The sequence below is a fragment of the Jatropha curcas genome, chromosome 10, assembly GCF_041381405.1.
Source record: "Jatropha curcas cultivar XTBG-Jc1 chromosome 10, XTBG_Jcur_1.0, whole genome shotgun sequence".
NCBI classification, from domain to species: Eukaryota; Viridiplantae; Streptophyta; class Magnoliopsida; order Malpighiales; family Euphorbiaceae; genus Jatropha; species Jatropha curcas.
Genome location: NC_143160.1, coordinates 22,036,896 through 22,064,878, shown reverse-complemented (window position 1 = coordinate 22,064,878; position 27,983 = coordinate 22,036,896). Strand labels below are relative to the sequence as shown.

Sequence of the window (27,983 nt, the reverse complement as noted above, 5' to 3'; positions counted from 1 at the left end):
ATTTTTAGATTTTAAAATTATGCCGCCCCCTGTCCAACTGTTCAGCTGTGCAATGTAGAAAATTGGGTCTCTATAGCACTTATTTTAATATTTTCCCATTTGAATACAGACAAGAAAATATTTGGTTGATGCACAACACTTTCATGCCTCATCAGATCCTCTAAAGAGAAAACGGAAAAACAAGTCTTCTCTGCAACTGAAAGTATCAATCACAGCATTTGAACTTTGAAGCCTCTATTAGCATTGAAATGGGCAGATCGCTAGTCTTTTCCACAAACATGCCTCTTAGATTTTCTCACATACCCAGATCATTTCCCCCTTCCAATTACCTAAACCAATGTTTTCCACAAAGATATAGTGAAAATTCCCAGTGTGGGTATGGCAGTATTCACTTGAAGCTAAAACCTAAAAGAAATTTATGTACGAAGGCTGTAGTGTCAGAGTTTCCTAATCAAAAGCAATATCCCAAAGTGGGTGCCCAATCAACTGGACCTATACCAACTAGCCAGCTCATTCAAGTAGTTGAGACTGCTGCAAAGACCGGTGCTGAGGTCTGTTTTTCTGTTTCTGTTTTTTGAATTATGAGATAGACTCTAATTATAGCTGTTTGTTTGCGTTTCCTTTCTTTAGTATGCTATTTTCATTTGTTTGTTTCAGTTTTATAGAAATTTTAATTTTTAGGCTTAATGATAATAAAATTTGGAACTTTGGCTCTTCTTATGATTATTTTGAATCTTTCAAAATTTCTTATTTTGAAGTCACAAACTTTAATTGTTGGAATCTTATTCTGCTCAGTTGATTTAAAATTGTTGTTTATTTGTTAATACGAATAATAAGTTACACTGACACTGTACTAGAAGTAGGAAACTAAGCATGAAGTCTGTTCCTGGAGGACCTGGAAATATATGATTTTACATTTGATGTTGGAGCCATATATGCTCTAGAAATTGGAGTTTATGTCACATCAGATTGTTCTTGGCACATTGTAGGTCCATATCTCATGGTTAATTGTCCTTATTAACGAATTAGCAGTAATTTTGGATAAAAGTTTGACTGTGGTTCCAATTGATACAATTAGAAGAATTAGATACAACTGTTGTTTGGACTAAGAGTAAATTCTTGTATGATTCTGTTACTAATTCTTGGAACATTAATTGTTTCACTTTTATGGCTTGTTTAGTCATTGTTATTTTAAAGAAACCTTAAAATAATTCTTAGAACGAGATGTAATATTTCTAGATTTTCAGTATCTCCTTGTGGTTACTGAAGCATTCTCTATTTCCATCCAGGTAGTGATGGACGCGGTGAATAAGCCTCGAAATATCTCGTATAAAGGACTTACTGACTTGGTGACAGAGTAAGAACTTATCAATATTTTTTATATCTCACTAATAATATGCCATCAAACAAAGTTATGATCTTAAAGTGAAAAATGTGTCACTTTCATGATGTAGGAATAGTAAGATTCTCACTTTATTTTTCAATGTTATTATAAATCATAGTTTTCTGCTTTGGATATTGTAGATGCACCCTTAACAAACTTGTTGATTGAGTTGTTTTAGAATAGTAACCATAATTAGAATGATCATGGTTTTTTCTGCTTTGGACATTGTAAATGTACCTATATAAATTTGTTCAGTAACCATAATTACAGTGCTGAATGTTTTTCTATGTACTAAACAATGTTCCTATTTCTGAAATTGATTAATTATATAGGTTAGACATTTCAATAAAATGAGTGCCCATGATGTGGGAAAAATCCCACATTGGGTTGTTAGAGAGGTATTCTGGGTCTTATAAGTGGGTAGCACCCTCCCTTGGCAACTTTGTTTTCAAGATGGCTTCTACCTCCCTTTATTAAGTATCAAATTGGTGTCACACTCACTCTCCAGCTGCTCTTTTGGCTTGAGGATTAAATAACCCTTGGTGGTGAGCCAGTCTTGCAGAGTTGGCCTCATAATTGAGTGGGCACCCTCCCTTGTTAAGCAGGTTTTTCAGGGTGAATTCTACCTCCCCTTATTTGGCATCAGCTAGATTAACAAGAATTTCAAACCTCAATTATTGCTAAAAAATAAGTTTATTTGTCTATTTTCTGAAGATGAAATATTTATACTGCAAAGCATTGGTTTCTTATCTGGTTCCAGCAGCTATTCTGACATTCTACTGGAAAAAATTAGAGAATTTTTTAGCCTACGTCAACACTTATGCACTAACGCTATTCTAACATGTTTTACTTTCGTTTTTTCATAGTTAAATTATCAAGAATGACTGGCATGAGAATTCCCTATATGTGGGAGGCTTATAGTATCTCAATATTTTATTTGGGTTTGTCGTTATAATTTCCTTTTAACAAAATCATCTGTTGGCTACTCATGAGGACTTTTGGGATGTTTATGGTCAAGGCATTCTAGAAACCCCCTTAGAAGTAGTTTCTGATAAATTTTGACCAAATCATCTAAGAGCTTACTTTTGCTTAAAATTTTAAACAACATGCCAAACTGACATCTCTATAAAAACCTTTTTAAATTCTATTTCACTTTTATCCAGTTTAACTATTCTCAATATGCTCAACTAATCTTTTCTAATCCTTAACTGTGAACTCTTATTAGTTAGCTATCCGGTTCCTTTTATGCTTCGTTTTTTTTTTTTTTTTTTTTTTTTTTTTTTTTTTTTGTTTATAAAGATCTGCGGTACTAATATTTTAGTTTTTCATTCACTTTTAGACCATGTCATTTCTCTCTCGCTTTTTCCTGTGGTCAGCAACTTGTGTTGGAGATAATGTTCATGTTGATAGTTGTGTCAAGTTTGTGTTTATATCTCAGTTTGCTACAATTGATTCAAAATAGTAATGACCTAATTTGTATTCCAAACAGGATATATCAGGTGATGTTTGATTTGGACAGGGTCTCATCACATAGTTTTGGTTTCTCTTTGTGATTTTCTGTTATGTCTAAAACTGCTGCCCCTAATATTTCCTGTTTGCCAACTTATTCAGCCACATTTCTGCATAATCAAGTCTTTGTTGGATATGGTCATATTGTTTTGATGCGTCTCCTTCAGCTTATCCTCACCTTCACATTACCATTGCATATTCTGTTTCTTATGTTTTCACATTTGTACCTTTAACATTTTCATGTCTGTAGAAGAATGTGGAAAATTATTGTTGTATGTTTTTTCATCAATAGGGTCACATATATATACATATACAGGATACTATAAACCTATTAGGAATCTAACTCCTAACAGAACTCTATTTACAATTAGTCCTTAACACTCCCCCTCAAGTTGGAGCATAGATGTTAATCATGCCCAACTTGTTACAAAGATAGTTAACCCGAGGTCCATTTAGAGCTTTTGTAAAGATATCTCCTAACTGTTCACTTGTTTTAACATGCCCTGTAGAGATAACACCCTGTTGTATCTTTTCACGAATGAAATGACAATCAATTTCGATATGTTTTGTTCGTTCATGGAATACTGGATTTGATGCAATGTGAAGAACAACTTGATTATCACACCATAACTTTGCAGGCAAGGATGACTTGAAGCCAATTTCCTCTAACAATTGACGAATCCAAATTGTCTCACAAGTAGATCGCGCCATAGCTCGATATTCTGATTCAGCACTCGATCGTGAGACTATATTTTGTTTCTTGCTCCTCCACGATATCAAGTTTCCACCCACAAAGACAGAATATCCTGAAGTTGATCTTCTATCAACCTTCGAACCTGCCCAATCCACATCCGAAAAACACTTAATGTCCAAATGCCCATGATTACTGTAAAGGAGGCCATCACCTGGATTACCTTTCAAGTAGCACAAAATTTGTCATAAAGCTTCCCAATGAATAACAGTAGGAGAAGACATAAACTGGCTTAAGACGCTCACAGAGTAAGCAATATCTGGACGTGTTACCATAAGATAATTCAGTTTGCCCACCAATCTTCTATACATATCAGGATCATCAAATAGCTTACCATTAATAGAAAGTTGCAAATTAGGAGTCATTGGAGTACTGCATGGCTTGGCACCCAACTTTCCAGTTTCCTTTAGTAAGTCAAGGACATACTTCCTTTGAGATAAGAAGATGCCTCTCTTACACCTAGATACTTCTATGCCCAAAAAATACTTCAACAATCCTAAGTCTTTTGTCTGGAACTGAGTCTGGAGGAATGACTTGAGTGATGTAATGCCTGCAGAATCACTCCCTGTAATAACAATGTCATCAACATAAACCACAAGTAGAATCAAACCAGTGTTAGTACTTCTGAAAAATACAGAATGATCAGAAGTACTCTTCTGCATGCCAAATTGGTGAACCACATTGCAAAATCTACCAAACCAAGCTCGAGGACTCTGTTTTAGGCCATAAAGAGATTTTCAAAGTTTACACACTTTACCCAACTCCCCCTGAGCAACAAAGCCTGGTGGTTGTTCCATGTAAACTTCCTCCTGAAGATCCCCATGAAGAAAGGCATTCTTAACATCCAGCTGATGTAAAGGCCAGTCAAAAGTAGCTGCTAAAGAAATAAACAAACGAACAGAAGACAATTTGGCCACAGGAGAAAAAGTATCAGAGTAATCAAGGCCATAAATCTGAGAATGGCCTTTAGCAACTAATCGAGCCTTGAGACGGGCAACAGATCCATTAGGATTCATTTTAACTGTGAAAACCCATTTACAACCAATAGCTTTCTTATCTGCCGGGAGAGGCACAAGATCCCAAGTACCATTAGCATCTAAGGCAGCCATCTCCTCTTTCATTGCTGCACACCAACCAGGATGGGACAAAGCTTGGACAACAGTTTTAGGGATAGAGACAGTCTAGGTTACTTGCAAAACAACGAGATGAAGGAGAAAGATGATCATAACTAACAAAAGAAGAAATAGGATAGGTACACGTGCGTTTACCTTTTCGAAGAGCAATGGGAAGGTCAAGGTCTGACGGAGCAGTGGATGGCACAGGCTCAGGTTGAGTGGAGGGAATCGGATCTTCTGTTGAAGCGGTAGATAGGGGAAGTGAGTCAAGAGTTCCTGGTCTCCTGGAATAAACCTGTTCAAAATGAGGGCGGATAGATGCTGGTGCAGGAGGGGGGATAGGAGGAGCAGACGCTGTAGCAGGAGCAGGAGCAGGTGCAAATTCAGGAACAGGAACAAGAGCAGGAGCAGGAGAGCTAGGAAATTGTTGGATAGTGTAGACTAAAAACTCATCATCCTCCCCCTCACTCTTATATATAGGAGAAGGAAAAAATGGAGTATTCTCAAAAAATGTGACATCGACAGAAATAAGATAACGGTCAAGATCGGGAGAGAAACAACGATATCCCTTTTGATGCCGAGAATATCCAAGGAAAATACAACGAAGGGATTTTGGATCTAATTTAGAAACCTGTGGACGAACATCACGAACAAAACAAGTACAACCAAAAATACGAGGTTCAATAGGGAATAAAAGTTTAGAAGGAAACAAGACACTATAAGTAATGGCACCATTAAGCACAGAAGAAGGCATGCGATTAATCAAAAAACATGCAGTAGAGACGGCATCCGCCCAAAAATGTTTAGGGACCTTCATTTGAAATAGGAGTGCCCTAGCAACCTCAAGAAGATGTCGATTTTTTCTTTCTGCAACCCCATTTTGAGGAGTATCAACACAAGATGTTTGATGAAGAATACATTTTGTGACATATAAGATTGGAAGGAAGTAAATAGATATTCTTTAGCATTGTCACTTTGCAATGTGCGAACAGAGGTATTAAATTGATTTTTAATCTCAGCACAAAAGGAACAGAAAATAGAGAATATCTCAGAACGATTTTTCATTAAAAATAACCAAGTAACACGAGAATAATCATCCACAAAAGTTACGAAATATCGAAAGCCAGTTTTAGAAATAACAGGACATGAACCCCAAACATCAGAATGAACTAACTCAAAAGGGGATGAAGCCCGTTTATTGACTCGAGGAACTAAAGGTAAACGATGATGTTTGGCAAATTGACAAGATTCACATTCTAAAATTGATAAAGACTGAAACTGCGGACACAACTTCTTTAAAGTAGTCAATGAAGGATGACCTAAACCACAATGAACCTCAAGAGGAGAGAGAGCACCAACACAAGCCAGAGATGACGAAACTTGTTCATCCAGAAGATAAAGGCCACCAGACTCACGTCCTCTACCAATAATCCGCTTCGTCAAAAGATCCTAAAACACACAATAGGTAGGATAAAATTTAACACAACAATTCAGTAGACGAGTAATTTTGCTAACAGATAATCGATTGAACGAAAAACGAGGCAAACAAAAAACAGAAGACAACGGAAGAGATGGGATGGGATTGGCGGTGCCAACACACTTAATAGAAGATGTGGACCCATCAGCAAGAGTAACATGACGATTAAATTGTTCAGGTTCTTTAACTAAGGATAAGAGACTAGGGTTACCTGTCATATGATCTGTGCAACCAGAATCAATGACCCACTCTGATGAGGTAGACATAAGACATTTAGTAGGAGTACCTGAATTGGCAGCAGCAACAATTGAGGAATCAGTAGACTTAGAAGAGCGGTATTTAGAGAGCTCAGCATACTCCGCAGCAGAAATTGTTACAGTGTTCTCAGAAGAAGTAACTGCAGAATCTTGAGTGGCCATATTTGCCCTTGGGGGCTTATTTAGCAGTTTCTTACAATACCGTTTAGTGTGACCAGGTTCATGGCAATAACGGCAGATAAGAATGCTTGCCTCCTGATTAATTGGTCCATTACTACGGTTATGTCCTCCTCTTCCTCTGTTTCCTGGCTGTCTAACTATGTGATTACGACTCACAAGGGCACTATTATCATAAGGGGAAGGGGTATGAGAACCGTCAGTACGTAGTAATCTGGCAAAAGTCTCCTGAAGAGAGGTTACGTCACTGTCTGAAAGAACCTGTGATTTGGCAGTTTCAAAAGTCGGAGCAAGACCTGCAAGAAAACTCATTACAGCCATTTGTTCTCGCTGAGTCTGTTGAACCTTAATATCGGGGCTAAATGGCAATAAAACATTAAGCTCCTCGTAAATCTTCTTAAATTCCATGAAATAAGCTGTGAGGGGTTTATCTTGCTGGTCGGCTCGATAAAATCCTTTGCAGACCTCATACATACGGGATAGATTACCTTTTCCCGAGTACAAAAATTCAAGATAATCCATCAGTTCCTTAACAAACTCACAATGATTAATTAAACCAATTACCTCACTGTCAATCGAATTCCGAAGCTGTAAAAATAATCGAGCATCCTCTCTAAGCCAGATTTGCCTAGTAGCTCCTTCAGGTGGATCATTGGTCAAGTGGTCATCCTTATCCAAACTACGAAAATATATACGAACTGTTTTACTCCATGTTAGAAAATTGGAGCCAGTAAGTTTGTGTTCCGTTATTTTATTCAGTAATGGCATCACATCAGTGATGACAGGTTTCGATTCTGAAGTCTCCATGATTTGTGATGAAACGCTCAAAAACAAATGTAACATAGCAAAGGAAAACCACAATTCTTGGTAACTTGATAGCAGAATAGCAAATAGGCAGCAGCACAATATAAATTCACAAATTCAGACTGTACCCGGCAAGGCGACAGCAAAGGTGCAGCACAAAAAACACCACAAAAGTCAAAGAGAGCCGACGCAACACACTGGGTTGCACTGTACTGGTAGAATCGACGCCGGAAACTGAGAGCCGGTGAACGGAGATGGCCGGACGCGCCCTCACGCGCCAGCGCGTGAAGAAGGGCAGAAACTTTCGAGTGGCGCATGAAGCCCACTCGCGGGGATTCCGGTGACCGGATTCGGAGGGAGAGCCGATCAGCGGCCTGTCCTTCTTCCTAGGGTGGCGGTGAGACAAAAACACCAGCCTATGTGGGTGACCTAGACTGGCAGTCACCAAAAACTACCTCTGCCTGTAGTTTCAACACAAAAAAAAAGAGCAGAGAAAAAAAAATAACGAGCCCAGTGGCTCTGATACCATGTAGAAGAATGTGGAAAATTATTGTTGTATGTTTTTTCACCAATAGGGTCACATATATATACATATACAGGATACTATAAACCTATTAGGAATCTAACTCCTAACAGAACTCTATTTACAATTAGTCCTTAACGTCAATTATTTTGTTTCATGGACTTCTTTTTTATTAACAAACATGAATGTAGCTGATCACTATTTTTTCGGATTTACCTTTAATTTAAGATACGGTGTATGGACAGAGAGCAATGCATTCATTTTCTCCATTTCAACAATTTTGCTTTGACTTGTGGATGATATCTTCTTAAATATCATCATTGCAAGATGGAACTTAAAAACCAAAAGTAATCACATTGAAGCTTCTCTGCTCATCTGATCAAATAACATGTTTTTCTTTATTTCTAGCATCACTATGGTCACAATATATATTGTTTTAGTTTACCTAGACAACTCTGCTGCATTATTAGATGTGTTTGAACAGCTGAGATATACTGGTATGAACAATAAGAAACTTTTCACTTTAAAATTGTGAAGTAACTTAATCTGTCATTGCTTGCATTCTTAATAAGACTGTTTCTGGATCTAGCTCCAGACTAGATTTTCTTCATTAATGCAAATTTCTTGCAGGACAGATAAAATGAGTGAGGCTGCTATATTAGAAGTTGTCAGAAAGAATTTCGGGGATCATCTTATTCTTGGTGAGGAGGGAGGAGTCGTAGGAGATACATTATCTGATTATCTCTGGTGCATTGACCCTCTAGGTTTGCCTATTCTCACTATTTATTCCTTTTTTTCTTTTGTTCTTTTTGCCTTTCCTTGACGGAGTTCTCTGTTACTGGATTTTGGAATTATAGTTATATGGAATATAAAGGTTTTTTCTTCAATCTTTGTGTTGACTATATTTCTGGTCATGAATTTTATTATTATTTGTAGATTTGGCTGTATGTTTAGTAGTATGTGATATGCAAAGACTTTCCAGTCGCTTTGTTTACTATGGATTTTATTGAAAGCCTTCAAGTTTAAGGCTTTGTTTGGATGGAGTGAAGGAAGGTTTATTAAAGTAAGGGAAGGTAAGATAAGGAATAATAGGGTAGGTGAAGGTATCTTTTTATGCTTGGAACGAAAGTAAGGTAAACAAGGTTTAGTAATATTATATTGTTTGGTTTGAAAGAATTAGAAAGTAAGGTTAAATATTAGATTACAGAAATCTCCTTATGACAATTGTTATTTCGTATATATAATTTGTTAGAACTATTATTTTAATGAAATATTAATTTACAAAATGTTAAACTAGTTCTTTCTAAATTAAATCTTCAGGTACATTAAAATAAAATTTTTATTGAGAATAAATGTAGATAATGCAACTTGGGGTTTTTGATAAGTAAACATGGAGAATATGAAATCTAGAACTTTTAGCCCTCCCCAACACCCAATTTGGTGGGTTGAAAAATATTAGGTTTTTAACCCTTCAAATAATGATAAAAAACCTTCCACTCATTGAAACCCTCTTCTAAAATAACCCAATAACTTAACCTTACCTTACCTTGCACTCCAAAGAGCCATCCATCCGAACAAAGCATAAGGGTCAAGGGCTATTAAAATTTAAGAGACAGAGAAATGATTTGCTTAGAACTGTCCACTAAAACTTTTTGCTAAGTGTATTATTGATTATCAGAACCTGTAAAACTCAAATGGTTTATATGCTCTTTGATTTGAAAAATATTCAAATACTTTGAGCTGTATCAATGCTTTTCATGCACCCAGTGATAGAGGCAAAAAATTTCCAAGGGGTTCCAGATGAAATAGTATGAAAAATATTAGTAAATTCAAATTTCAATCAATAAAGAACATATTTTGTATGAGTTTACTACTTACGTAATGAAATCAATACTTTTTCACATGTGAACAAAAACTCACATGCATACTATTTAAGCTGCTTGATTACGTATATTAATTTAATCACTATAAATGTCTTTAAAGTTTAAGTTTGTTTCTTTTTTTCTTTTTTTCGAGAAAAGGGTAAATATAGAGTGTTAGTGTCTTTCCATTTTATAAGAAAGCTCCTTAAATTAAATCAGTTAGGAAAAGAGTATTTGAAATAAATTTTATGGCCTATAAACATCTTTAATGATTTGTAGCATGAAGTTTAAGAGAACTTTGGAGATATTATGGCCTATAAATTTTATGGTCTAGCAATTTTAGATGATTATATTCAAATTTGCAACTTTGGAGAGAAAAGAAAAAAACCTTGTTTTTCTGAGGATGGAATCATAGTCAAACTTTGCATCCTAATCCTGAATTCCAGATTTTATGCTGTTTTATGTGGGTGATACACAATTTTAACTTGTAAGATACCAGCAGCAACAATTCTTGGAGTTGTAAGTTCAATTGAATAATAGCCAAGTGCTAGGGGAAGTCAATGGCTGTTGATCTTGACTTTGCTTGACCATGATTATCTTCTACTCCACCTGTTCTTGGTTGCTTCAATGGTCTGAATGAAGTCAGTAAACTTCTTGTTGCCTAAAAATTTCTTAGCAAATTTCAAGAGGTAGAGTTGAAATATTAAATGCTGGACAATAAATTTTTATTAGCAAGCATCTTCAATCAATTGCTGGGGCTCAACTATCTACTACTAAGCCAAACAGCCTGCATGTAATGTGGCAGATAGATGCTATCTTGCGTTAATTTGTTTGTGTTTCTGTGGGTGCACATGAATCTGAGTTCATGAGCCTTTTTTTTTTTATCCATTTTTCCACGTTTCTGTGTGAGTTATGCGCTTATCATGAGATTGCTATTTGCATAGATGGAACAACAAACTTTGCTCATGGTTATCCCAGCTTTGCTGTCAGTGTGGGAGTTCTGTATCGAGGACATCCTACTGCCGCTGCTGTGGTACTGGTCACAGAACTTTAATCTCTCTCTCTCTCTCTCTCACTTTTATGTAAAAGTTTGTATGGTTGTGTCCAAAATGATTAGCTATGCCATTCCATCTCATTTTATTGACCTAGTACAACAAACAGTAGGTGGATACCCTTCATTATAAATTTATGAGAAGAAAGAAAGCAACGGTCAGCAGCATGAGCCAAGATGAAACAAAAAATGAAAGAAAAAGGAGAGACAGAGCAGGTGTTGCATTTCTATAACCCAGTAAGTTCATATGAAGTTACTATAGAGTTTAGATTGATATTGAAGAAAAAGTATAAGTTTAGGATGTAGTTTTAAATTGAAAATTTTTTCTCTAACCTAGTAAATTCTTTCTTCTAATACTATGAAAAATTCTGACCTATAATGATTCTTTTTACTGAAAAGGAAAGTAGGAACAGAGCTAGGCATATGCTATGTAAAGCCTATATCAACTTTCTATTAGACATGTTTCAATTATAAAACAAAAGCTAAAAATTCTGCTTACATTTTTTTTCTGATACCACAGTCTTTTAAACAACTAAATGCAAAGCTAAACCAACTACAATAACTACCCACTAATAACTACCTATTACAATAAGTAACTTGCTTAAGCACCCCACTAATACTTACTAACAAAAGAAACTGATAATAACATATGATAAAAACCGAATAACTAAATAAAACTACCTTATATACAGCAATAAAACTACCCAAGTACAGCAGCTCCATAACATCTTGCATGCGTTCAGATGCATTGTGCAGATTCCACTATTGATTTGACTTGAATGTTTTGAATTGAAGAAGCTGTATATTAGTGCTGTGCAGACAACAACAACAACTAAGCCTTAATCCCAAACTAGTTGGGGTCTGGCTATATGAATTCTTTGTTTCCATTATCCCAGTATTCAATTAATAGCAATTAATAGAACTGTGTGCTCATAACAAGATATTTCTCTTGTTCTTGTTTAAAATTTGATTGTCATATTTGTGATTATTTCATGTTCCTTTCATCTTGTACCTATGTATGTCTATCTCTTTTGAAAGTTGAGGAGAATTTATGGCTTCATGCTATTCACTAAGGAGTGCTTGAGCTGCATTTGTGGCTGCTGGCATGATTGTTCATTCGGTTTGCACTTCTTAAGGGCAATTAAAAATGAGATTCATTCAAGTTTTAGAAATGGCAGCATTTATTGCTTGAATCTTTTGGGGAAAGGCATCATGAATATTTTAAATGGCTGCAGTCTTCTTCAATGAGCGTTTATAGCTTTGACCTAGTGATTGGAGATTGAATGTGATGAGTATTTTTAAATTGAAGAGTGCTTCCAGCTTCTCTCAATTTAGCCCACATTGTCTGTCATTTGAGGTTGTACTAGTGATCCTTTAATGTAAAAATAGGAAGCCATAGCTAAGAAGCTATTTTGTGATAAGTAACATCCTAGTAGTGGTGGTGTTTGTTTTCGTTCTTTTTCATTTAAAAGATAGCGAAATCGTGTTTGCTTCTTTTTTCAGTATTAGGAAAGAAACAAAAGATTTTAGATGCACTTATAGAAAATGGTACCTACCATCAGACAGGAAAAATGTGTAAATTGATGATGTGGCTGTCTTTGTTCAGGTAGAGTTTGTTGGGGGCCATATGGCCTGGAATACTCGTTTATTCTCAGCTACTGCTGGTAAGAAATCCAAGTTTAATGTTTTTAATTTTTATTTATCTACTTCCTATGCTAAAGTTGATACATGATGGAACTAATTCTGATTGTCTTAGGTGGAGGAGCATTTTGTAATGGCCAAAAAATCTATGTGAGTCAAACGGATAAGGTGAGGGATCAGATCTTAATTGAAGATCCATGAGCTCAGATATATTACCAAATAAGTCTAATATATCAGCCGAATGTTGTTGTGCTTAAACGAAAATTTTCATTATGTAGTCCTTAGAAGGAAACTTATTCTCTCAGAGTTGTGACGTTACACTTATGAACGCACACACAAAAAAACGGGCCAAGTATCATCTCTGTGTGTGTCTCTCTCTCTCCCCCCCTCTCTCTCTCTCTCTCTCTCTTCTAGAATTGCTAATAAGTGAAAAGCTAAATGGACACGTAAATAATAAAACAAATCAGTATGCTGATCTTAATCAATGTTTTGCTGCTGTAATTTTTTTGTCCCTTTTGATTTCGCATATTTTAAATGTTCTCTTCTTTACCAATCATGGAAAAGGGGGAGGAGAAATGAAAAATCAGATTATAACAATAAAGATGCTTGATAATTTTTAAAAACCGCACCTTCTTATTCTGCTTTTGTTTGCATTATTCCTTTCTAGGTGGAGCGGTCCCTTCTTGTGACTGGATTTGGTTATGACCACGATGATGCGTGGGCTACCAACATTGAATTATTCAAGGAGTATACTGATATCAGCAGGGTATTATTGCCATTTTCCTTTTCCAATTTGCCCGTGTGTCTGATTCGGTAATTTTTTAACCTAGTGTAAAAAACACATGATCTTTTTATTTTCTTTCTTGCGCTTGCTCTATCTCCCAATATATATCAAGTAGGGTGTGAGAAGGCTTGGTGCTGCTGCAGTTGACATGTGCCATGTAGCTCTTGGCATTGTTGAAGCATATTGGGAATACCGCCTAAAACCATGGGATATGGCTGCTGGTGTCCTGGTAAAGTTCTTTATCTTGTTAGATGCATTTGCTTATGAAATTGCCTATTTCCTAATTTGAGGGTTGAATTATTATTTGGTGGGATTTTAGCCTTCAAGCATGTTGCTTGAATTTCATTTAGAAGATGAATAAGATATCATAAAGAAGGAAGAGAATTCCAAATTGGAGGATAATCTTCATAAAATGTACCAACAAAAGAAAATTGACAGAGTAACATCGGACCAATCTCATTGATGGGCTGAAAATACTCCTTTCAAACACTGTGTAGTAAGAACAAGTAAAATTCCAGGAATATTATTATTTTTTATTCTTGAAGATCTGGGCCTTTCTTTCGAACATACTTAAAATTAGAGCAAAAACTACGTAGTACCATAATCTTTGAACATCTTTCCTCCTGCAAAACTCTGTTCCATTATCAAGAAACCATTAAATTTCATCGTATTACTAGTTTTCCTCGGTATGAAATAAATGATTCCAAACATATGAAGTGGCGATTTCACTTTGGCTTAGTAGTACGTCCTTTTTAAATGTAACCATTTAGTAATAATGACACACTTTTTGGGAATCTATAATGGCAAAAACCTGATTTGGATTCTAGCTTCTGTTTCACGCTATTCTCCTTATCCCTGCTCCTAGCATAGGAGACTAGGAAGTTTTATTGCTTTGCTGAATATTTTTATTAGTATTCTGTGGGTAAATTATACCAACGGTCACTTAACTTTACATTTAATTTCATAAGGTCACATGAGTTTAATTTGTCATTTTTTAGTCACTAAATTTTGATAATTGTTTCAACGAGAGGTCACTCACCAGAATACCATCATTGAAAATACTAATATTGTAATAAAAATAAACATTTTATTTTCAAAATAATTATTTTGTCCCAATACATTAATTTGGAATCTATCTATTAATTTAATTAACAAATAATATCATTTACATGAAACAAGTTTAAAAAAAATAAAAGAGAAAAAAATTTTCACCCTATTTTTTATATTGTGTAGTATTATCTTTTCTTTTTTATTTATTTTTATTTTTTATATTCCTTCGTAATCATGATTTTATTTTTGTGATATATATAATTTTTAATGTCATATTACTGTTTTGATTACTGGATTTCAATAAGTGACCTCCCATTGAAACAAAAATTAAAGTTGAGTGACTAAAGAATGACAAATTGAAATTATGTGACCTAAACAAAATTAAGTGTAAAATTAGGTGACCATTAGTATAATTTACCCAGTATTCTGCATTACAAGTTCCATATCTTAAACAGATTTCTTTAAGAAAAACAATTAAATAGAAGGGTAAATTTAATGTTCAAAAATTATAATTCATTAACCACTCTTCCAACTGAAGTTATCAAGCTGTTACAATTGGGAAACTAACTAGTATCTGCAATAACAAGAGACTAGGTAAAGAAAATGTAGGATGTTATAATTGCATGGACTGAACCAAGAACATGCATTATGTCTTGGATTCAAGGTGATTTAGTTGCTGATTGTTTGGGATGTAAAATTGTTTTCTTTTCTTTTGTAGTTTGTAACTACTTAAGAAATAATGTAGATTGGCAATGCTTAGGGAACGTCAACAAGAACAAGAACAAGAGCAACAACTAAGCCTTAATCCCAAATTAGTTGACAATTCTTAGAGAAAACTTTATGTTGAAATATTAGAGACAGGTATGGAAGAAAGATTTTCTTTATTTTTTTATTGAATAACGTGATTACATCTAATCTATTTATGCACAAGAATCTAACTCTAAAATAGGAAAATATACAGAAGGAAGGATCAATGCTTTCTCCTGAATAGGCTATACAAAGATATTTTAGATTACATAAGTCAACACTGTCCCTCAAGTTGGTGCACAGATATTGCACATGCTCAATTTGCAATGCTAATGGCTGCCTTGTTATCACAGAAAAATGTTGAATCCTCTCTTTACAGCATTTGCAACTTTTCCATTTATCTTCCAGCCATAACAATTCACAAGCCCTTTGAGCCATAACTCTATATTTTGCTTCCACCCTCGATTGTGCCACCACATTCTACTTTTCTTTGTAATTAAAGTAAATATTGTCTTTCCTAGTTTAAGTTTATTCCTATTTAGATTACTTCCTATATTGGAACAATCTTTTGTATATATATATATAGTGGAGTAGAGATTGAAAAATATAACACAATAAAAAGAAATACGACATATTCTTTTAATTTCTTCATGGTATCAGAGCCATTGCCGTGAATTTTTCGGCAACGGTTTCGGTTTGAGAGTGGGCTGACATACACACAGTACCGCCGGGAGTAGGAGTTGGTCATCACCGCCTGGCTCAGAAGGAAGAGCGACCGCCGATCGACCCTCCGTCCAAACCGTGTCGCCGTCTGACCATGCGCATGTGCACACGGGCCTCTAGAAGATTCTGGCCGTTCTTCACGCGCCGGCGCGTGCTGCTGTTTCCGGCGAGCTCCGTCGACGTTTCTTGTTTCGGCGGCCTCGACTTGTTGTGGCGACTTTCCCTTACTGGTTCTTCAGCACCAATTTTGCTTTTTTGGAATTTTTTTCCCTTTTTGGTTTATTTCTACCACTGCTGGTTCTTCGCCGCTGCCGCTTGAATATTGTTTTTAGTCTGACAATATGAGTGATGGAAAGAAGGTAGATATGGGTTTTCACTCAAGAGAGCCCCTCACTTCAGAGTAGTCCGGTGAAGTTAGATGGAACAAACTACCTGGCTTGGTCTCGATCTTGTTTATTATTCATTGAAGTAAGAGGTTTGCAGGGATACCTTGATGGTGGACCGACTAAACCAGTTTCAATAGATCCGAGCTTTAACAAATGGAAATCTGAGAACTCTCTTATTATGTCTTGGTTAATAAATTCTATGCAGCCCACTATTTCCCGAGGCTATTTGCTTCTTGATACAACTAAGAAGATATGGGATGCCGCTTCACAGACATATTCGCAAATTGGAAACTATGCTCAGAGGTATGAATTGCGATAGAAAGTTCATGAAACCAAGCAGGGAGATCTGACTATCGCTCAGTATTTTGCTGAACTTAGTGGGTTATAGCAGGAACTGGATTATTACCAAGACTTTCAAGCAAAATGTGCTGATGATGTGACTCGAGTTCAGAAGTTGATTGAAGTAGAACATGTGTATGATTTTCTAGCTAGCCTAAATAACGAGTATGATCAGATTCGAGTCCAACTTCTTGGACAAGATCCTTTTCCATCCTTACGTCAAGCATATTCATTTGTACAGCAAGAGGAGACTCGGAGGATTGCTATTGTTCACAGATCTACAATTGATAAAGCAGGGTTGATTGCTAATTCTGCAAGAGAACATATACAGGCTGCAAAGAACGGTTCTTCAGACAAAGATCAATTATTTTGTGACTATTGCGGTAAGAACAGACACACTAAGGAGTTCTGTTGGAAATTACATGGACACCCAACTAAAGGGCGTGGAGGGAAGCGGGTCAGTTCTTCTAGACCGCAGGCACACATATCTGATGGTGGAGCTTTATCTGAGGAAACATCTATTGTTGGTAGCTTTTCTGATAAGGAAATTCAGTCCCTGAAACGATTGTTGTCACAGCTTGATTCTTCCTCAACTCAGATTGCAGCCTCTAATTTTGTTAATTCAGATAATGCTTTTCTTACCTTTCTTGCAAAAATTGCAAAACCCTCTTGGGTTATAGGTTCAAGAGCAAATAAACATACAACAGGCTCTATAAAACATTTCCTCACATATTCTAAGTATCAAGGCACAGAAAAAATTTGCATTGCGGATGGCTCCTTAGTACCGATTGCTGCACAAGTCCTATTGACTGTACTTCCAATATTAAACTCTCCTTTGTTCTTCATGTTCCTAGATTCCCTATTAATCTATTATCTGTTAGCTTAATCACAAAAGCACTTAATTGCAAAGTAACTTTTTACCCTACTTATTGTATATTTCAGGAACTGAACAGGGAGAGAACGATTGGCAGTGGTAGCTTGCGCGATGGACTGTATCTGTTGGATGACATTTGTCGTTTTTCAAATTCGGGTACTGGTCAAGTTTTGTTAGGAACTTCTAGAAATCCTTCCCATGAAGTTATTCAATGGCATAGGAGATTAGGACATCCCTCTTTTTCTGTTTAAGGACGTTTATTTCCCACTTTATTTGCTAAGTGTGATTTTGATTCATTAGTATGTGATGCTTGTGAAGTTGCCAAACACACCATGCATTCGTACTCTCCAATTAATAATAAAAATTTGATTCCTTTTGCTACTATTATTCTGATGTATGGGGTCCCACTAAAACTGTCTCTCTTTCTGGTTATAAGTGGTTTGTGACCTTTATTGATTGTTGCACTAGATTGACTTGGATTTATTTGATGAAAACAAAAAATGAAGTTTTTTTCGTGTTTTCAGAACTTCCATAAAATGATTTGTACTCAGTTTGATGTGCATGTTAAAATCCTAAGAACTGATAATGATACTGAATACATGAATGTAGATTTTCGTGCCTATTTAGATTCTAATGGTATTATACATCAAACTAGTTGTGTCAATACTAGTGCTCAAAATGGAGTAGCGGAAAGGAAAAATAGGCATTTATTGGAAGTAGCTAGGTCTCTTATGTTCACTATTGGGGGGATGCTATTTTGACTGCTGCGTACCTTATCAATCGTATGCCTCTTCGTATTTTAAATTTCAAAACTCCATTAGAGGTTCTTCAAGGAAAAAACTCTTTTATTGTACCTCCTAAAGTCTTTGGTTGTGTTTTTTTTGTTCATCAGAATGGTCTAAGCAAATTAGATCCTAGAGCCTTGAAGTGTGTGTTTGTTGGTTACTCTACTACTCTCAAAAAGGATACAAGTGTTATCATCCTCCTTCTAAAAAATACTTTGTGAGTATGGATGTTACCTTTCGGGAATTTGAGTCTTATTTTTCTTCCCAATCACCTCTTCAGGGGGAGAAATATCAGATGGAAGAGGTGATGAATGACATTCCTTTCCAGGGGGAGATTCCTATAGACATAGATAGGAAGAGAGAACAACCACCCAAACCTCTAGGAAGATTGGATAGAATTGATTTGAAAACCTACACATGACGAACTAATAAAAATACAACCATGGAGCATGAGACCTCTGATCAACCGTCATCTCCAATTTCAGGCCCTGAAAATACAGTTGAACAAGAACTTAATGAGTCTTCTTTAATCCCTGTTGATTTTGATCCTAATCTTGATTCCAGCCCTTCTAACAATGACCTTGATATTCCTATTGCTCTTAGAAAAGGAGTTAGAACATGCACTAAACATCCCATCTCCCATTTTATCTCTTATAATGCTCTGTCCCCTTCCTATAGAGCCTTTGTTTTGTCTATTTCTTCTGTTTCTATACCGCAGGATTGGCAAGAGGCATTATAGGACTCAAAACGGAAGGTTGCAATGGTTGAGGAGATGAGAGCTTTGGCAAAAAACGAGACATGGGATCTTGTAACTCCTCCATCAGGAAAGAAGCCAGTTGGATGTAAATGGGTGTTGACAGTTAAACATAAGGCAGATGGTTCAATTGAGAGGTATAAGGCTAGATTGGTAGCCAGAGGGTTCAGTCAGACCTATGGAGTTGATTACCAGGAAACTTTTGCCCCTGTAGCCAAGATGAATACAATCAGAATTTTGGTGTCTTGTGCAGTCAATCTTGACTAGGAATTACGTCAATTTGATGTTAGAAACGTTTTTCTACATGGTGATTTGAAAGAAGAGGTGTATATGGAGATTCCTCCTCGATTTGGTGATGACAAGACTAGAAAAAAAGATTGCAAACTGAAGAAATCATTATATGGGCTGAAGCAATTACCAAGAGCATGGTTTGAAAGGTTTAGTAAAGCTATGCTTTCTTTTGGGTACATTTAGAGCGATGCTGATCATACTTTGTTCATTAAACATCATAAAGGTAAGATCACATTGCTTATTGTTTATGTTGATGATATAGTGATGACTGGAAATAATGAAGAAGAAATGACTCGCTTGAGAAATTTGTTAGCTAGGGAGTTTGAGATTAAGGATTTGGGAAAGTTGAGATATTTCCTTGGGATAGAAGTTGTTAGATCAGAAAAAGGGATTTTTATTTTTCAAAGCAGGTACATCCTTGATCTCCTTAAAGAAATTGGTATATTGGGATGTAAACCTGCAGAATCACTTATTGAAGCCAATCATAAGCTTCAAGCTGGAGTGGAAAGTTCAGTTGATGTTGACAGGTATCAGAGATTGGTCGGGAGGTTGATTTTCCTTGCCCATACTAGACCAGATATTGCGTATGCTGTAAGTTTAGTGAGTAAATACATGCATGACCCTCAGGAGGCTCACTTAGAACTTGTGCATCGGATTCTAAGATATTTAAAATTAGCTTCAGGTAGAGGACTTTTATTTTCTAAACATAGCCATTTGACATTAACAGGCTATACAGATGCGGATTGGGCTGGTTCCCTTGATGACAGGAGATCAACCTCAGGTTATTGTGTTTTTGTTGGAGAAAACCTTGTCACATGGAGAAGCAAGAAGCAGGCTATTGTTGCAAGGTCCAGTGCAGAAGCAGAATATAGAGCTATGGCACAGGGAATACGTGAACTCCTATGGTTGCACAGATTAATGGAAGAGTTAAAGTTGGTTGAAACAACAAATATATCCTTGTTTTGTGATAGTAAAGCAGCCATCAGTATTATGAATAATCTAGTCCAGCATGATCGAACTAAGCACATAGAGATTGATCGTCACTTTATAAAAGAGAAGATAGTTGAGAGTCTTATAAATGTCTCCTATATAGCTTCAAAAGAGCAGCTAGTCGATGTTTTCACAAAGGTTTTGAATAGCAAATTGTTTCACCCTTTAGTTTGCAAGTTGGGCATGAGTCATATCTATGCACCAACTTGAGGGGGAGTGTTGAAATCTTTGTAATTAAAGTAAATATTGTCTTTCCTAGTTTAGGTTTATTCCTATTTAGATTACTTCCTATATTGGAACAATCTTTTGTATATATATAGTGGAGTAGAGATTGAAAAATAGAACACAATAAAAAGAAATACGACATATTCTTTTAATTTCTTCATTTTTACTTCTCCAAGTAATTAAATTTCCTCCAACAAACGTACAATGACTAGAAGTTGATCTCCTATGAGGAGGTCCAGCCCAATCAGCATCAATAGAGACTTCAGTTTTGAGGTGTGTTTTCGCACCGCCCCCGAGCGATCCGAAGAACGTTTGATTTTAGTTTGGTTTTGGAAAAGAGTGATTTTTGTTAAGGACAGTGGTGACAAAACACTTTTGGATACGATGCCGATAAATCGGTCTTATAAAACATTTTGAGTCCACCTATTTTTACGGCAATGAGACCGTTTCCAATTTTAAAAGTGACTTCATTTAAAACCCAATTTTATTTAAGGCCAATTTAGAGAACTGGTCAGGCGCACCAAGTGCGATTCTGGGTAAGGGAATTGGGTACGTCGGCTCGTTGGAAGCCGACGCCCGGAAAAGCCGGCCTCTTTTAACCTACAATGTCTAATTTTAATTCAGAAAAGCCAAATTATTTGTTTAAACCCAACCCGAATAAATCGAACCGAGTTTCTATATGGAAAATTATTTAATCGTCCCAAACAAGTTCAATCATTGCATTCATAATCATTAAAACAATTCAAACCATTCAACCCAAAGCAGTTAAGTCAAAGTAAACAAAAGACCCGCTCTTGCCTTATGGTTAAAGGCGGGCCACAAACCGAACCTAAAAATACATTCTACCCAATTTGAATCCAAGAAACCCTAAAAACCCGAAATCATGCATAATAATATATTAATATACTAAACTTGATTAAACTGCAATCTGCCCACAATTGGTTGTCTCTTGACTTATTAAAAGAATTAAATATTTATTTAATTGTACGAAATTATTTTTTTTTAAAGAACAAAAATCGTTTCTGGAACCCTAGAACAGTCGCGTCACGCAGCTGTCCTATGGAAGAACAGTTGCGTGACGGATCAATGGCTGCGTGACGCAGCTGTTCATAATTAGGAAAACTTCCAGATTCGTCAACCGTTTATTTCAAATCCATAATTTAAAATATAATATTAAACAGTAAATAAAACTAAATAAAACAAAATAAAATTATGAACGCAAACAGTTCCGTCACGCAACCACTAGATCCGTTACGGATCTAATAGCTGCGGGACGCAACTGATCTGGGTAAAGCAACCGTATTTTGGACATGAACAGTTCCGTCACGCAACTGCCAGATCCATGACGGAACTACTGGCTGTGTGATGCAACTGCTCTGGTCCGTATTTATTTTCCAAACAACCCTTTTTACGTTTTCTTTTTATTTAAACATGCTTTAATACAGTCTAAAAACATCCAAGAGTGGGCAGAATACCGTTTAACTAAGATCACACTACTAAAGCACCCATGAAATAAATAATAATGGATAAACAACCAAAAGTACCAAAAAAAGTCTTAAAGAATTACCTAACCCTCAGATTGAGGATTGTAAACAATCTGAACACCTTAAAGAATGAGATTTCAGGGTTCCAGAAGCTTTTATCTCCAAGGATTCAACACTCACTTCTTTTTCTTTTCTTTTTTTTTTTCTTTTTATGATTTTCGTTTTAACTTGATTAATCTCTAATGGTTGTTTTTCTTCAAGAGAACTCAAAAAAGTTTCTGCAGAAAAAACCAGCCGCAAGTGTGTATTTTTGTGCCCTAAAATTCTTGTCCAGAATAAGATAAAAAACGCTGTATTTATAGAGGTAGGTCAGGACACAGCTGCGTGATGCAACTGACGGCCGCGTGACGGACCCGATAGCTGCGTGACGCAGCTCACTTTTTGGACCGTTGCCACGTACCCAAACAGAATGAAAAACAGTTATGTCAGCCTTTAGGGTGACGTCGTCTTAATTGGAGTTGCGTGACGCAACTGCCAGTGCCGTCACGCACCTAATAGCTGCGTGACGCAACTCTAATGCAAATCAGACACCCTTAAATTGGTTTAAATTAAATCCTTGGGTTAAAAGACTTCCGAACGGCCGTGACCCTTCATTCTGCGTCCTCGTATCATCATTGGGTTAGGTGGGGGCATAAAGACACGCGTCAACAAGGTGACCATGCTTAGAGAAGAGTAAAGCTCTTTCAGGTGCAGACTATAGATATCTTAAAATGTGAAAGATAGCTTCAAGATGAGAACTACGAGAATCATGCTATATTTGATCTTGTATGTGAGAGATAAATCAATTTGCTAACCAATTTCTGATATTGACTTGGGTCAATCGATTCTCCCACCCTGCTTGTAATTTGTAGTTAACTTCAATGGGAGAGTCAGCTGGTTTACAATCCGACATACCAGTTTCTTCCACGAGATCCAAAATATATATCCTATTGAGAGATAAAGATCCCTTTATTTGATCTAGCGATTTCTATACCCAAAAAGCATCGCCAGACCCCTTAAATCCTTAATCTCAAACTCCTAACTAAAAATTTCTTTAAGCTAGCGATCTCCTCTTAATCATTTCCAATTACAACAATATATTCAACATAGACAATCAGTTGGGAGAAAGATACAGGAGAAAGATTTTCTTTATTTCTGTATTGAATAATTTGATTGCATCTAACCTATTTATACACAAGAGTCTAACTCTAAATAGGAAAATAAAAAGAAGGAACAATATTTTCTCCTAAATAGGCTATACAAAGATATTCTAGATTATATAAGTCCACTTAAAAATAAAGCTTATGGTTTAATAATTTTTTTATGTTGGGTCATGAATTTCTTTTATTATTGCCTTAATGTTCAAGGTTTCCTTTATTATCATTTTGGTACTATCATTAAATTTGTTAGTTTTGTGAGTGGGTGAGGTGGTTAGCCACAAGGCATCATGTTAGTGATGTGCACAATTTCTTTCTGGTAAAAGCTTAAAAGAAAAATTTTAGTACTTCAATATTTGAGGGACAAGATTTTCTTTGCCGATCAAGAGCTGTATACTTTGTTAGTTTGTACTCTATGGAAAGTTGACGTGGATAATGGACTAAATAAAAGAAATGATTATTTTCCCTCAGCTTGTCTGCATGGATGTCATATTACTATTAGAAAAGTATCCAATACTTTTTATTTTGATTCATCCTTTCAAGTTATTGATAAAAAAATATATGCAATCAAACTAATTAATACAAATAAAGGAAAAAAATCATAGAACTGACCATCCTAGATGGGTGAAGGGACATTATAGTGTAGAAACTGGACAGGAAATTTGCAGTTACGGGAAGTTCTTAGTGATGTTTCAGTTCCAATTTTTCTTTTTTTTATTTATCAATGCCACTTTTTCTTCCTCTTTCCAAGCAGATGGTTGAAGAAGCTGGTGGGACAGTTACTCGCATGGATGGTGAAAAATTTTGTCTTTTTGATAGATCTGTTTTGGTATCCAACGGCGTGCTGCATGCAAAGGTTAAAACTTGCTGCTCCTTTTTGTGACAACAAAAATCTTTTTAATCATCTTCTGTATTTCTTTCTCTTCATTGTAGACAACAAGCAAGAAAAACTTCACATTTATAAGGTTATTGGCTATTCATTAACACATTTTTACAGAACATTGCTAGCAATGGTTAACTGTTGTGACCGTAATGTGCCGATTACATGGCTATTAATGGCTATTACCTGCTTGTAGTCCTTCTTGTACGATTACATGGTTGGGCATGAATCATTAACTTTTCTGCCATGGACATGGTCAACGGAAGTTTTGAAACTTAATTCTCTTTTCCATCATATATAACACAGCAATCTTTTTTTTTTTTTTTTTTTTTTTTTTTTTTTGGTGGTCTTTTTTTTTCTGTGGGGGTGGGGGGAGGAGGGTTTATGTTCTTCCAAACAGAAATCTTACGTACAAGGCTTAGGATGTACAATGCTCATGTTTGCTTGTATGCTCCTAAGTTCTATCAATAAAGATTATTTATCAGCATTTGATACTATGGCTACTATGGCTCCCTTCCATCTTTTAAGTTGTGGTGGAAAATTGAGTCTCTAAAATATATTACATTTCCATCTTATACATAAGCTTATGGATTAGTTTGGAGCATTCTAGATGCTTGAGTTCTTCAAGCAAGCTGCCCATTATGCAAGGCACTCTTATAGGCAATCTTGGCCCAACTTCTCCACAATTTGGAAGGCTTCAAGGCATCTTGTGACACTTTTCCTTGTGTGTTTATACTTCATACTGGGTAGCATAGAGAATTGAGGGGATGGGGGGGAATTTCTTTGAGAATAAAGAACAAGGTTTTAAATTGCGGCTGCAGATGTGGGGATCTGTAGGTGTTTTGCAGTCCAGGTGTAACAGTCATGGTTTGTGAATTTTAAAGAAAAAAAAAACCTATTATCCATGTCAGTGTGTCCAGGTTGCTATGATTCACCGTTATGATTGTGTTGATATGCAAAATAGCAGGTCTTTAAAGCTGTGGTACGAGAAACATTCCTTTGGAGGATATATGCATGCCTTTAAGGGAATTTAGAATATGTTTGAGTTATAGCGAAATAAGTAGGATGCAAAAGGTTGGAGTTATTGTCAGCCATGCGAGCCCTTAGAAATTCATCTCGAATGTAATTTCCTGTTCTTTATCTATCACTTAGATTGGTGATGGTTTATTTCTTCGGCAACAATTGTGAGAGCAATGCTTTATTTCTAAATTTTTTCCTTCATCATTACTCTAATGTCTACATTGCTTTCACTGTTAGTTTCTGCACAGAGGGTGTGGTGATTGTTTCTATAGGTTTCAGGGGGATGCCTTTTCTTCCTTCTTGAAATCAAGTTTTTCTTTTATGTGGATATAATTTTTCTTCAGTTATTCAAAGGAAAAGCCTGCCTTTTGTTCTGAAAAAATAACTTTTTCTGATTGCTGTGGCTTACGAGTGGATTTATGTCTTATAAATAAACTGAGTTGCTGTTTTGCATTAAACATTATCTTTAGGTAGCTTTAGTTGGGCTTGTGGTATCCTGTTCCTAGGATCATCAGACCTTTCATGTTAATCAAGAAAGTTTTTGTTCTTGATCACCCCTGTAGCATGCAAATTTTTTGGGGCTTGTGGTATCTTGTTCATAGGATCGCCAGGCCTTTCATGTTAATCAAGATAGATTTTGTTCTTGGCCACCGTTGTAGTATGCAAATTGCACGATCTTGTGTATAGTGATGATATGTTGTGGCCAAAGAAGAAATTTAAGCATATTATTGGTACCGAGTCTTTGAATCATTCAGGTCTTAGTACATGAAGGGATAAAATGTCCAAGGATTTGAAAAAAGGGTTGGGGTTTAGAAAGCTTAACAAAATTAGGCTATACAGATAAGACAGCAGGTACGGTGTGGTTTCAAAATTGCAAGCAAATAAAATAAGTATATGCTCATTAAGAAACTAAAATCTTGAATATTGACGTAATCAAATCTTAAACTGTTGCTTAATCTTCCATCACTTTCCATTACTAGTGTCTTGATATTTTATAAAGAATCTTTGCCTAATTTCATTTTGAAGTTCATTATATATACAATAGAATCATGTGGAAAGACAATTATAGTTATATCTATATATATCTTTATGTGTAACTAAGCTTAAATATTATCTATATGAAACATGGTTGTCTCTCTCAAGGATATCATGTGGAAGTGAAATTATTATGTGTAGTACATGTGTAGAATGATGTCACTTTCTTTGCATCTCATTAAGATTGATATTTGAAGTTGTCCCCATCACATGGAATGCAAGATGTTGCTTTACTTGCTTTTGAGTCTTACCTCAACTAAGTAATTTATTAATGTTCTTTCAAATGCAGCTCTTAGAGAAGATTGGACCTGCAACTGAGAAATTAAAATCTAAAGGAATCGATTTCTCACTGTGGTATAAGCCAGAAAATTATCGCACAGATTTTTGAAATATGCCCAGAGTTCTCTTCTCATTCAAAGCTTTTACAGCAACAAACAGGTGCTTCATGTCATACCCTTATTTGTGTTGTCTTGCATTTTTACCATTTGTGCGTTTAATATTTTTTACATAGGCTAAATCTCTTGTCTGAAATCCTCAATCTGATATGTTAGAATCTTATACTATGTCCTTTCTTTTTCTTTTTAAAGAAAAATATTTTGGTTAAGCAGAAATAAGAGTGTAGTACAGAGATGACTGTCTGAGGATTAGATATCCTCTTAGACAAAACAATAAACAAGCAATACATCATGACAAGAGTAGTTTTCTCTTTAGACAAAAACCTAAGTTTCCTTGAGTGTTCTATGTGGGTTTCATGTATTATGATAATACATACAAAACCTTGTATTACTTGGTTTCATCTGGTAGGCTTTGATAACACAAACAAAGCTCATCTAAAACTAGTGATCATTGGAAACAAGCTTCAAAATGGTTCTTAAAAATTCTCATGGAATTACCTGTATGAAGCTAAGTAAAAATTTAAACCGGTTTCGTTGAGGCAAATTTAAGTTTTTTACTACATATGGATCTAGGTAATGGTTTGGTTACCACCAGAGCAGGCTACCTTGTAGATTTCCTTTGCAGGTAAAATTAAATTAACTGGCATTATAAATGTACATTGTGTTTCTTTTCCCTCTACTTATATGATCCCTTGCCTCAACATATTACTCATTGATTGGGGTTCCTTCTTTATTTTCAATGGTTTTTACTCTATATTTGATGCACATTATTTGGCAATATCGATTTTATTGATTTTTGCTGTTGAATTGATATGTCGAAAATAAATTTACCAGATCGGAAAAATAAAAATACAAATTGTATAAGTCAGGTGAAAATAGGGGGAAAAAAAAATCCTTTTTTAAAGCTAGAAAATATGTATTTAAAACTAAATTTTTTATTTTGTGTCATTGATACAAGAAGTCCTCTTCTACAGTGCTGAAGAACCGGGAAGCGAAGACAAGGAATTGAAGAGGGTCAGAATAATGAAATGCTGATGATGATGACAGGAAGCATAAAATTTAATGCTTGTATTAGTTTCATTACCTTTGAATAATCATGTAACAATGTGTTTAATTCAGTGTTATTAAACTCAGTCCGGACATTGACCCGGCTAAAGAACTGGATAGATGAGCTATTAGTTTATCCGGTGGATCAATGGTCCAATTAATGGATAATCAAAATATTAATAATAAATATTGATGAAATAATTATAATTTAAAATACCGATAAAATTATGATTAATTCGAAAAGCTATTCATTTCATTTGTCCTCTGTGCTGTTTGTGGAATCGAGCCTCTTCGGATTGTAGGTGATGCTTAATTATAATATAATGAAAAATAAGTAAAATATTAAAAAAACTGTTCTGGATCAATCGGTTTGTACGGATCAATTGTTTCAATTGTGAATCAGCAGATTCAATTCAGTTTCCTTTAA

At 35.6% G+C, this 27,983-nt stretch overlaps 1 protein-coding gene across 5 annotated transcripts; it reads left to right on the top strand.

Annotated features, from left to right (window-relative positions):
* Nucleotides 1-90: 90 nt before the first annotated feature.
* On the top strand, nucleotides 91-27,812 carry IMPL1 (myo-inositol monophosphatase like 1). 5 transcript variants are annotated; one of them, XM_012234137.4, is made up of 12 exons: nucleotides 91-551; nucleotides 1,290-1,357; nucleotides 8,628-8,761; nucleotides 10,804-10,892; nucleotides 12,517-12,574; nucleotides 12,667-12,719; nucleotides 13,219-13,317; nucleotides 13,451-13,564; nucleotides 23,934-24,035; nucleotides 26,404-26,552; nucleotides 27,083-27,134; nucleotides 27,484-27,812. In XM_012234137.4, exons 1-10 carry the CDS (start codon nucleotides 249-251, stop codon nucleotides 26,500-26,502), a joined length of 1,119 nt encoding a protein of 372 aa, XP_012089527.1. In that variant the 5' UTR covers nucleotides 91-248; the 3' UTR covers nucleotides 26,503-26,552; nucleotides 27,083-27,134; nucleotides 27,484-27,812. The 5 variants fall into 5 exon arrangements, with proteins under 5 accessions (XP_012089527.1, XP_020540495.1, XP_012089529.1 ...); XM_020684836.3 differs by having other exon boundaries at nucleotides 27,471-27,812; XM_012234139.4 differs by lacking the exon at nucleotides 27,083-27,134 and having other exon boundaries at nucleotides 27,471-27,812.
* The last annotated feature ends 171 nt before the right edge of the window (nucleotides 27,813-27,983 follow it).